The 11,670-nt window shown below is 37.5% G+C and overlaps 2 protein-coding genes across 3 annotated transcripts in view; both read right to left on the bottom strand.

The window, feature by feature from the left end:
* Positions 1-11,627, bottom strand: part of LOC149380570 (NADH:ubiquinone oxidoreductase, 17.2kDa subunit) — a 48,377-nt gene extending 36,750 nt beyond the window's left edge. The window contains exon 1 of one of the 2 annotated variants that reach the window (XM_089604407.1): positions 11,609-11,627. The gene's annotated coding sequence lies outside the window, so the exon portion shown is untranslated. Of the gene's footprint in view, positions 1-7,431; positions 7,627-11,608 lie in introns of those variants that run through there. The other variant, XM_089604405.1, reaches the window with a different exon arrangement.
* LOC149380571 (protein TOPLESS-RELATED PROTEIN 2-like) lies at positions 703-7,432 on the bottom strand. Its single transcript, XM_089604379.1, has 26 exons — positions 7,170-7,432; positions 6,846-7,052; positions 6,581-6,760; positions 6,372-6,485; positions 6,121-6,279; positions 5,877-6,054; positions 5,681-5,807; positions 5,491-5,600; positions 5,259-5,394; positions 5,054-5,163; positions 4,850-4,919; positions 4,678-4,754; positions 4,489-4,584; positions 4,310-4,405; positions 4,098-4,225; positions 3,761-3,995; positions 3,503-3,670; positions 3,071-3,178; positions 2,846-2,992; positions 2,572-2,682; positions 2,284-2,466; positions 2,073-2,201; positions 1,853-1,948; positions 1,597-1,782; positions 1,349-1,521; positions 703-1,246 (listed from the first exon to the last, which is right to left on the bottom strand). The coding sequence occupies exons 2-26, from the start codon at positions 6,923-6,925 to the stop codon at positions 1,039-1,041; spliced, it is 3,405 nt and encodes a 1,134-aa protein (XP_089460505.1). The 5' UTR covers positions 6,926-7,052; positions 7,170-7,432; the 3' UTR covers positions 703-1,038.
* Positions 11,628-11,670: the final 43 nt, after the last annotated feature.

Genomic DNA, 11,670 nt, shown 5'->3' with positions numbered 1-11,670 from the left:
ACTACAAAGCTGTTAAATCTAGATGGAAAAACACGTGGCAAATGCTAAAAAAATAACATTATTGAAGGAAATTCTAGCTTCGCCACGTGTCGTTCTATTTAAATTTAACGGCTTGATAGTTACGGTGCAACTAAAATAAGACATTAAGTATTTATGCCGATGAAGAAAAAAATGAGTTTATAATTGTATAAAACTGAAAACATTAGATATATGTACCGCCATTTTATAATAAAAAAAAAGGAAAAAAGAAGACATTACTTGGAAAGTTAGAGACTTATACTTTTGTGTTGATTTGTTTATTTATTTTTTATTTTTGCTTTTTTTACAAGACTTTGGCGGCGGCACGGACCTTTGTTTTGATATAGAAACCACACTTGTATCAAATTCAAAAGTCTTGAGAGCGATTCCTTTGTAGTATCGTAGGTTTGCTCTTATTAATCTCATGCTTATATCTGATTAAATCATAAATTTGGTAATCACAGAAAATGGGACATATAAGTCAGAAAACGCAGTCCCCAATAGTGAGCATTTTGGTCATCTGGTTTTATAATAAAATGACATAAATCAATAAATTGAACGCTTAGAGAGAATCATAATCAACGGCGTCGTTAAATAAAATTTAATAGAATAGAACGATCCTACAAACGGGCATCAAGCTCAAACAAGACGATGGTTGTAACTTGTAATGTAAGCAAGACCGAAAACCAGGAAACAAGAGACGTATAAAGCTCTCTCTCTTCTCTATGTATAGATTAAATTAAAGCACCTAGACAACGTATGGGACAGGCAAATTGGCCTCTCAGGGTGTCTCTCTCTCTCTCTCTCTTCCATTCTCACCACACAAATTTACAAACTTTTCTTCTTCATTCACCCTTTGAAACACTTGTTTCATCTCCAAAATGACCCGAACAAAAAAATAAAATAAAATAAAAGAGATTTACAACCAATGTATAGAATAGATTAGGGACCCGAAAAGAAGAAGAAGAAAAAAACATTTCTAGCTAACAATTAAGTCTTGTGTTTGTTGTGTGTGGGGGATCACCTAGAAGGGTGGTCCGAGGGTTGACCGCTGAGGGACGGGTTTGACGAGTTCGAGCCGTTGTCCTGACACGGAGCGCCGCCCCACTTGAGGTCCACGTCCGACGGCTCCACCACATGCACCGAACCGTCGCTCATCCCGACCGCAAACTGGTTCGCCTCCGATGGATGACCCGCTATCACCAACGGATATACCGGGTTCCCGCTGCTGAAATACATTTAAATATTCGACAAAGATTAAATACGGATTTAACGACAAATTAAATTCTATTTTAATTTTAAAACACTAAATAATTTTAAAAACTCGGACCTGAGGACAGCTGGCGGAATGTAAGCGGAAGGTGCGATGCGACACCTGAGTCGCAAGGTGTCGGCGTCGAAAACAGCGACGGCGCCGTCGCAGAAAGCGGCGTAGACGAGCAGTCCGTCGCATGAATAAATGCCGCTCGATATCGCAGCCGACAGCGCGTCCTTTGGGTGCCACTAACCACCATTGAAACGACATTTAGTATCATTCTGGAATCAGCTACGCATGATTAGAATAGTAAGAGCATTTACCGAGCGTAGACACTCGAGCTTGCTATCGTAGATGCCGATCTGGCTTTCGTGGGTGACCAGAAGGTGGGTTTGGTCGTTATGAAACTGAACTTTGGTTTCTCCGGATAACGGAGCCTGCCGACCAACCGGAGCTTGTAGGAATCTCGACTTCTTCTTTTCCCATCCTTCGATACTCCACATGCATATCTTCAACAACAACATCCCGTTATATACCAACTAACTTTGACCATACTAAGCATGAAATGTATCCACTAACCTGAGCATCGCCTCCGGAAGAAACAAGCACGTTCAGAGTCTGAGAAAATGCAAGCCCTGTGATCCGAGTCTGATGACCTTTCAGTTTCGTTTTCACCTGTCAAATCTCCCAACATTAGTGGAGTTTCACGCGGGCAAACAAAGCCCAAAGAAGGCAGAAAGAAACATCGTACTAGACCTCAGCGGTAATACTAAGCAAAAGAGATGAAGGATAGTTTTACCTCATCGACCCTGACATTGTATATTTGAATGGTAGAGTCCTCCATGCCAATGGCAACAATGTTATTATCTTGAGGATGGAATGCTAAAAATGTCGCTGCCGGCGGTGGAGACATAAATGTCGTCATTACCTGAGAAGACGGTATTCAATTGAGTAATAAATCTAACGAACTGAAAAGGGAACAAGAATTGAAATATGCAAAAGATCTGAACCTTGAAGGTCATCATGTTGAACAAGGAAACCTTGCCACCGGAAGCAGACATGACATAAGAATCATTTTTAGACAAAGCAATGCACGCCGCAGATTCCTCAGCCGGTTTGTTGTCGTTTATGTCATTTGTCATGTGAGTCCCGTTCGGAGGTTGCCACAACTGAGGCATCACATAAGCCGTGGCCTGAAACAACAAAAAAAAAAAACAAAAAAAGAGTTGAACAGAGTTATTACCAAAATTCGGTACTACACATTCCATATATATTTATAGGACCAAAGGCGTTCGTACCTTCCCAGAGGGAAGCCTTTCACTGCGCTGCCATTTCCAGAGCTTGTGAACAGCACTTGAAGTGAGCGCCAGCACCGTTTGCCCATTGTTTGTATACATCAGTTTCACAACCTACAATCCCGGATTCAATATTTATCATTCCTTTTCCTTCTACTAAAGCGAATATAATAACTAGTCGTGCTTGAATGAACTACAATGCAAGTACTTGTGCACTCATTGAACAAGTCCTAGGATGGCTTGAAAAGGGGAGAAACGAGCTATCGTAAGTACTAACCTTTGCAGGATTTCCCGAATCAGGCAATCGCAAAGGTTTGACCAGAGACGGATCGGCAATATCGGGAATCTTCCAGCTCTTGATCTTGTCTGCATCATCAGGAATCCGAGGCTTCACATCGACGAGCCTGCTATTTTCCGCTGGACTCTGCAGTTACAGCCATATACAAACCTTGTCAGTGAATATGCACCGTTGAAAGGTGAAGTTGGTAGAAGACGAACTTACAAGACTGGTGATAGAGACAGCAGGAGGGATTAAGTTGGGACGTTCCATAGTCGGAGCAGCGGCTGAGGAAACACTCGGCATTGGGCCCAGTGCATTCACAATCAGTGGCTGCAACCGCAAAACCCAAATTTAAACTATCAAACCATCGGATTATTTTCAAGTAAGAATCTTTTGTAGTTTGGAACATAGCCTAACAAAATACAAAATCTTCTGCATGTTCTCGAAAACCGGCCTCTCGTTGCATAGTGCTCGTAAAGTTAAACTCGATGTCACGAGAATGCATCACTTCTTACGAGATGTGAAATTCTAGCCTCTTAAAAATAGGGTCCTTAAATCTCGTAAACTTGGACGCCTAAGCAACTGGAGTCAATCTCTATTTCATAATTAGACGATAAAAAAACGAAAAACAAAAATCGCAGAGAACAGAAGTACCTTGGAATTAATAGGCTCAGAGGGGCCTCGATTCTTATCAAGAGCTCTGCCCTCGAGCATCCTTATCAAGCGTAAACCGTCATTGTTGGCTAAAATCTTGATACCATTCTCATTTGTCGTTACAGCCAACAACGACCCTTCTTTGTTAAATCTCAATCGAGGGCTAGCCTGCAGTTATAGAGTCGCATTAAACAACTATATGCTTCTTAATAAATTAATAAAAACATGATATAGATGATTAAGGCATAGAGGACTGACAGGCAAACCGCCATCAGCATCAACCGCGGTCAACAAGCTTGTATTGTCCATATCCCAGAACTTGATTTGAAACTCATCACCGGCAGCTAAGAACCGGTTTCTCGTCGTGTCGAACTGGACTACGCCCAAAGACCGCTTCCTAAAACCAGTGTACGTGCGTTTTATAGCTCCTTCGCTTTCATTCCACTCAACAAGATGGGATTCACCGTCCTTGCTCGTTCCACATGAGAAAAGCCTGGACACAAGAGGAAAGAACATATATCTTTTCAGGCTTTCTTTTTCTTTTTTTTTACGGATTAACGTTATTGCATAAACAGAGATCAGCTATATTCGTAACCTTGTTCCATCTGCACTGTATGACATCATGGTGCACCATAGTCCAGGAGCATCATAGTCCACTCTTGACCCCAAGCAATCATACAGCCAGGCTTTAATTTTCCCATCGATGGCAGTGGAAAATATAAACTGCGTGGAATTGTCAAGATCAGAAACATTTCTTTAAGGATTCTAGAGGAGCTTGTAATTAAATCAAGCCCACGAAAAGAGTACCTGTATGCTCTCTTTGTAGTGAGGGCAAACGGAATACACAGGGGCATCGTGACCTTCGAACGAAAAGAGTCTGCGTCCGGCAACGGCGTCCCACACCTGCAATTTACAATTTCATGGGTTAAAATATTGAGACACGGATTGAGATATAGAAACCTAATAAAGCATCAAATTGAAAAAACCTTGATCAACTTGTCATCTCCACAGGTTACAACGCATAGTTGCTTGTTGGGGTGGGCAAATGCAATGTCATTAACACCCCCAATATGAGCATCAATCTGTCAAGGATCAGACACACCCGGTCAATTTGCGATACATTATATAAGTGCCCCAATAGAGCGAGGTAAAACAACCAACAATAGGTTATTTACCTCCAAATGTTGCCTCAATTCCCCAGTAGGAACATTGTATGTATAGATCTGAACAATGTATTTCGAAAAAGCAACACCTGGAAAATTTTGAACGGAATATGAATAAAAGATGGCGCCCATGAGTAACACAAATTGAGATACAGTTTTGACCGAGAATTACAAATTAACATACCGAGCATGAGCCCATCTGGGCCCCAAACACATCGATTCACTGATATGCTCGCATCATTCATCAAACCTGACTGATATCCAAAAACGGAAATTCGGTAACCATTTATTAATCGCAAAAGATCAGCAAAGGCACTAACTAACATAATGCCTCTCGGAAATCGCCAAGTAGCTATATATGATATCACGCAAATCGCAATGCAAGTACCTGCAACGGTATTGAAATAGCTTGCATGTCCCAAACCTTAAAAGGTTTGTGCACCAACCTCTCCCGTGACCCAACTTCCCAAAGGCTGATATCACCAACATTTGTGCCAACTGAAAAGGAGAAGAAGATAAAAAAAAGGGGATAAATTTCTAAGAATTATTTTGCACTATAGTCTCTTAACGAAACTGTATTCAATCTGTCAAACCTAGCAGTATAGTTTGCTGTTGTGGATGAAAGTCCAAGCTCATGACATTAGACCCTTGACTCAAGCTCCGCACAACGGTTTTCGGGATATCATCTTGCGAGTAAGAACCAGGGTGCATCACGCCAGAAAACGACACCTATAAGAACAAAACAAGAAAGAATCTTTCATACAATCAGCTTTTGAAAATAATGTATTTAAAGCGATAATGTCTTTTTTTTTTCCTCTTCCTCACCTCGTCAGATTGGGCAGTGCGAATACGCTTGATCAAGTGCTCGGAATCAGCTGACTGATAATCCATTCCTGTTACACCTGTCGGAGTCCTCGGGTGCTTCAGGAATGCGGCTATGTGCAACAAAACGGTGGGTTATTATAATCAAATTTTAACAGAGATTAAGAGGTTCATAATTAACTGAGATTGATACCGGCGCCGGATGGCTGAACTAGACCGGGAGGCGGCGCTGCCACGGCGGGATGAGGCATAGACGGGTTGGGAGCGGACATCCAACCGGCAATGGCGCTCGGAGACGGTGACACCACCGGTTGAAATGGCTGCACAAAAGTGAAAAATGAGATCGTTGCAATTCGCGGGACCCGAAACGAGGATAGGAATGCACTTACACCGTGGGCCCCGATAGGGGGAAACGAGCCGGCCTTGGGGATGGGGCCCACAAGGGGGTTGTTCGTGGGAGGAGGGCGAGATCCGTTCGCACTTGGATTGCAAGAATGGTCCGTAAAGAGCGTTTTTATATCCGGGTTGGGCCGAGGGTTCTTGCACAGTTGATGCTGCCAATTTAGACTGGAAGAAAAAGTCACGTCAATTTTCAGAGAGGCTTGATTAGTCGTAACATTGTAGAATATTCACCTCTGGTTTATCAAGGTCCTCAGGCGAGAGCTTTTGAAGCCCGGGAACGCAAGTTTGTCGCGGAACAAGGGGTTCGCTTCGATTAGCTTCTTCAGCTCAACAAGCATGATATTCCGAGCCGACTTTGTGTCTCCGTACTTGGAAAGCTGCTCATTTTGCCTGGTCACGCGATACATAGAGCAACGGTAAAAGTAAAGACAAAGCAAAGAGCATGTGATAATCGCTGCCAAGTGTGGATAAGAAGCACTGACCTAAAGTTATCGAGAGTAAGCAACTGGGTGATCTCCTTGAAAAGGTCCTCGTTGAAAGATGAAAAGACCTTGAGATCCTTCACAAGAATCTCAGTAGCTTTAGCTCTGTCCTGCCTGGTAAACACCGCAACCAAAAAGCAACAGAGGATTACGAGAGCTCTGAAGCGCCTATAATGCGAATTATAGGAAGGAAAACAGGGGATTCTGACCTATCAAGTGCTTCCAAGTACTTTTGCTTCCTAATTTCAAAGAAGATCTTCATGGAATAGCGATTGTCTTCGACTTTGGTGAATCCGCATAAGTAGCGCTCGACTTCGTCCCACTCTCCGGCCTGAACCTGGTCCTCAAAGTGCTTCATGTTGAAGTAGAAACCAGACTCTTGCTCTAATCTGAAATCAATTACAATATTACAATAATCCTACTTAGAGAGATGTGAGAGAAAGAAGAAAGGGAAAGGGAAGGTGTAAATTATACCTGTGAACGGTCTCCTTGAACTTCTCTTCGTCTAAGAACTGTAAGATCAGGAATACCAATTCCCTACTTAGAGAAGACATGGTCCCGGGTAATCCTAATCGCTCCAGTGCAAAGATCTATTCTTAAACCCGACCCACTCTTTGTTCTGTGAAAGCTTCGAACCAAATGCAGAGAGCCCAAACACAGCACTCTCTTCTCGTCTCTTCTCTGGTATGGAACGATAATAAACCTTGAATCACAACCCAACTTTGCAAACGAGAAACAGAGAGAGAGAACCAGACACTAAAAACAAAGAAAAAGCTTTTAAAAACTAAAAAGACGAACCGTTCTTCGATGAAAGCGCAACAAACCCTAGAAAAAAGCTGATGAGCTTGTAGGAGAATAAGATCCACGAGCCAAGTCAGGAAGAGAAGAGAGAGAGAGACTATAAAATGAATCTCCTTTTTTCCTTCACCGAGTACCCAAGCGCAGATAAATGGCCATTCCTTCTAGGGTTAGGGTTTCTAAAAATCTCTCTCTGCACTGCCTCTGCTTTTATTCTTATAACTTTATTATTTTCTTTTTTCTTCTCTCTTTCTTTCGTGGGTTCTCTCTCTCTCTCTCTCTCGTAGCTAACTCTCTGCACTACCAACAACCTCTCTCTCTCTGTCTATAAAGTGTTAATCTTTATACTCTTTTTCCTCTCTCTCTCTCTAAAATGATAAGGACATGGTTCTCTCTGCTTTTTCTTTCTTAGCGCTTTTTCTCTGCTCTCTCTCCATATGGTAATATATGTATATGACAAATACGGTGTTTGTATATATCTCTGTGTATGATTAGGGTTACTGTATCTCTCTCTCACATTCAGCTTTCACTTTCTATTTAAATTAATTTAAAACGAAATTGATATTTGTAATAAATTACAAAGTGATTAAAAAAACAGTTTCTCTCTCTACTGTGAGACTTGACTACTCTCTCTCTTTCGTTCTCTCTCTCGTCCATTAGACTCACTAACAAACAAACAAAAACCCTAAAATCACTACAATCTCATTTTGATTTTCTGTTTCAATATCATTTTACACCATGTAAAATCGGTCTATCATTGGCCAAAAATCCCACGCAAAAGTAGGCTAAAATTTTTGACAGAAACAATTAAATATAAAATCTTTTTATTTTAGAAATATGTATGATTTGAAAGATAAAATATTGCATGTAAAATGATACATAGATATAGATATAAAAATAAAATCAAACCGTGGAATTATTGTTTCCCTTTATCTCCATTCTATTTCATTTTTATAACCACACATAAAATGGAAAATATATTTCTATAATATTACTTTTCATACTTCAACACTTCTTGATGTTTCCTTAAAATAAATTAAATATAGTTTTGAAAGTGAAATGGCATGTTCATACAAATTTAGGGTACTCTATTTTGGGAAATTTTTTTATTATAAATTGGCATCACATCACATGTAACGCATTATGACAATTTACTTTTTTTCTTTGTGCAAACAATGTGGCAATTTACCTGGAAATAATTTTGTTTCTTTCACTCATTGAATACAACATACAAGTAAAGAGAAAATGAAAAAAAAAAATGTCATGTCATGTCATAGACGCAAATGTATTATGAATCTGATATTATTACTCCCCATTTTTCTTATTTTTTTGACAAATTGGAAATGGCTATTTCACTATAACTCAGTCTATGAGAATGCCTAACGGTAATATAGCTCATAGTTTTGAGAGAGAGAGATTAATAGGAAAATGAGTCTTGTTAGGTCAGCAGTCAACTCAGCAATTTGTGGGCCATATGTTCCCTTATTTTCTCTGCCTATTTGAGCCTTTAATTTATTTTATATTAATCTCTACCATTTTTCCATTTCAAGTTTTTCCTGTATTAAGTAGCATAATAATTATATAACACCTTTTCTCCTTCTCTATATTCTTTGGAAAACGACAAAAAAAAATGTGCACATAAAGAATACGTCAAAGAAAAAAAATATATAAAAAAGAAAGATATTTTTTTTAATAATTCAATTTTACATCATATATCATATTATCAATTATATTAAACATCTAAGCACAAATTACCAAATATAATTTTCAAACGACAATATTGCGTTTCTTAGAAGTTGAACATTCGTCCTCTCATAAAGGTCATTTCACATACAGAAAGTCTTGTCGCCTAAGCTAAACTCCTGGAACAGAAAGAACATATTCAACGAGTTTTTTTTATAGTTTTTTTGTATTAATTATATCTTTTTTTACATTATAATTATTGTGAGGTTTGTATTTTTTTTCAACCAGTTTATTGAATTTAGATTTTAAAATGAATACACAATTAATGTACTAATAAAACGAGGTATTAACTATGCACGAAATAATACTTTATATTTATGTTTTATGTATACTTTATAGTTATACACGCAGGACCAAGTAATAAACAACTCATACAATCAATACAAAGATGTCTATCTTAAATTGGAATAATCAAATTTGACTTTATGTAGCAAAGTTATCAAAGATGATTTACAAGCGTTTAAACCCAAAAATATAATTGACCATTTGAGTCAAGCTCTTATTTTATACATAATATCTTCTTTTTATATCGGAGTTATATATAATATCTAGACATATTCATATGATATCTCACCGTGTTTTGTAGAATTGTCCACGCCAAAACCAATACGAGTAATTAAAATGAATATACATAAATGTAAATAAGGTAATACATATATATATATATATATATATATATATGTCTGTGTGTGATAGAAGGCTATATCTAAATGTGCATAGGTATAGCCATAATGATATATAGTTGCAAACAATTTGGCAGGTAGGTGGGCAATAAGAAAGCGACAACCACCTCATTCTAATAGTTATAACTATTGTACTACTCTAATATTATTTTATTATAAAAGCTTGGTCAAGTTCCAATACCAATTTTTTTTTTAATTCCATAAAAACTAGGTGACAACATTTGACTTAACATTACCATATGTCCTATCGCAAAACTATAGACTTTTTCCCATAAAAAAATATATATATGTATAGACTATTTTTTAAGTAAAATTTGCTACATAAAATTATTTGGTACTTTTCCACAAAAATTTTGAATCTTGAGTTTAGCTTGTACAAATGTTAATGCTGTACGTTGTATTTCGACCAAACTTGTTGATATTTGTGACACTCGGTCATAATCAATAATTCAAGATATTAGTTTTTGTGTTTGAAATTAAAATCTAATTATTTATATATAGAAGACATTAAAGACAAGAAGTTCGATTCCCAATAAGCCACGTCATCATACCTCGTACAGGTTTTGGGTTGCCTCAACTTTTGGTTAAGTTAATGTTAATCGTGGTGTATTATTCTTTTTAATCACGTGGGTCCCAATGGAAAAGCCCACTGACTCTTTCTCTCATTGATTATAATTAAATTGATATAATTTATGAAAATGAAATGGCATCAAAATCAAAGATGTCATTGTCGGAGGGAAGAGGTGGTGCGAGATAGCTGTCTGACTCTGGGAGAGTGATAAGTACGCTCGCTTATCACTGCCTCTCACTATCTAAATTCGTGTTTCCTCTTTTTCTGACACACACCCAAATACAATATATTTTTATTTCTTATTTATATTTCGAAATCTACAAAATTATTCGCGTATGGTTAGTTACTCGTATTTTCCAGTTTTAGGCCCACGATCCTCGAACTGCCCTAAACTCCAATCACAACTGTCTCCATAATTATCTTTTTTATATGTGGAACAAAATAAACAAATAAATACAATAAATCATTAATGATTTTACATTGATTTAGTGAGATTTATTAAATTGCAATTATAGATATAGAAATATGATTAAAAAGATCAAAGGGGATATTGTTCTTAAGTATAAAAATATGCAAGGTTCATAACTAAGAGATTATGGGCAAATCTTAAATTTATTTTTCTACTGAATTCTTTATTTTGCTTTATCTTTCTTGATATATTATATAGTTTTACTTGATAGTAAAAATAAATAATAAGAAAATAAATCATACGATTTAGGCCACTTGAAAAGATAGATTTGTGAAATAACTAAAATTTCAATTTTTTTTTTTTAAATAAACAATTTTACTTACGTGGTAATCCAACAAATTTGTATCACAATTATAATCTTATTGGTGTATTTAATTCAAAAAAAAAATTGGTGCTTTTATTTTTTGAAAAAAAAACAATTACGTTTTATAGTCATTTATTTTGAATTACCTAATTTTCTCTCCTAATAACACATCTCTCTTCTTTGACCAAGGTAGTCGTAGTTTTTTTTGTTTTTGTTTTTTGTTTTTTAGTAGGGGTACTATCGGCCAAGATTACATGATATATTAACAGTGCAAAGCGCAGGTGGTACTATCGACCAAGATTACATAGTAGGTGACATTATTGGGCAAGATTACATACTTATTATAATAAATCCTAGGGGCATGCATTTCTGGATCTCATGGGGGCTTGAACCCATGACCTCTCCGTCGAGGTGAGTGTGGGATTACCGCTAGACCAAGCTAGTTACCACTACCAAAGTAGTCGTAGTTATCATTCAAGTTCTCATTTTCCTTAGCAGTAACAAATAACAATATATATATATATATATATACATATATACATATATATTGACACCGATTGGGTTTGTTGTGCATGTGGAATCACTCGACAAAGAGAATAAAGTTCTCATAAACCAACGCCATTCAATATCACACGAGGAGGAGTGATATAGAATGGCTTTTTATTTGAATTCTCTCTCTCTCTCTCTCTCTCTCTCTCTCTCTCTCTCTCTCTCTCTCTCTCTATCTCTCT

The sequence above is a fragment of the Urtica dioica genome, chromosome 12, assembly GCF_054948205.1.
Source record: "Urtica dioica subsp. dioica isolate 48M chromosome 12, U.dioica_male_clone48M_v1_H2, whole genome shotgun sequence".
Taxonomy (NCBI): domain Eukaryota; kingdom Viridiplantae; phylum Streptophyta; class Magnoliopsida; order Rosales; family Urticaceae; genus Urtica; species Urtica dioica.
The sequence above is the reverse complement of the archived record's forward strand: the minus strand, read 5'-3'. Positions and strand labels throughout refer to the sequence as shown.

Coding starts and splice junctions, on each gene's coding strand:
- LOC149380571 (XM_089604379.1), bottom strand. CDS start 6,925: ATGTCTTCTCTAAGTAGGGAATTGGTATTCCTGATCTTACAGTTCTTA. Junction 6,055..6,120: donor AGGACCTTGATAAACCAGAG/GTGAATATTCTA, acceptor TTTTTCTTCCAG/TCTAAATTGGCAGCATCAAC. Junction 2,683..2,845: donor ATTCGGGAAATCCTGCAAAG/GTTAGTACTTAC, acceptor CCGGGATTGTAG/GTTGTGAAACTGATGTATAC.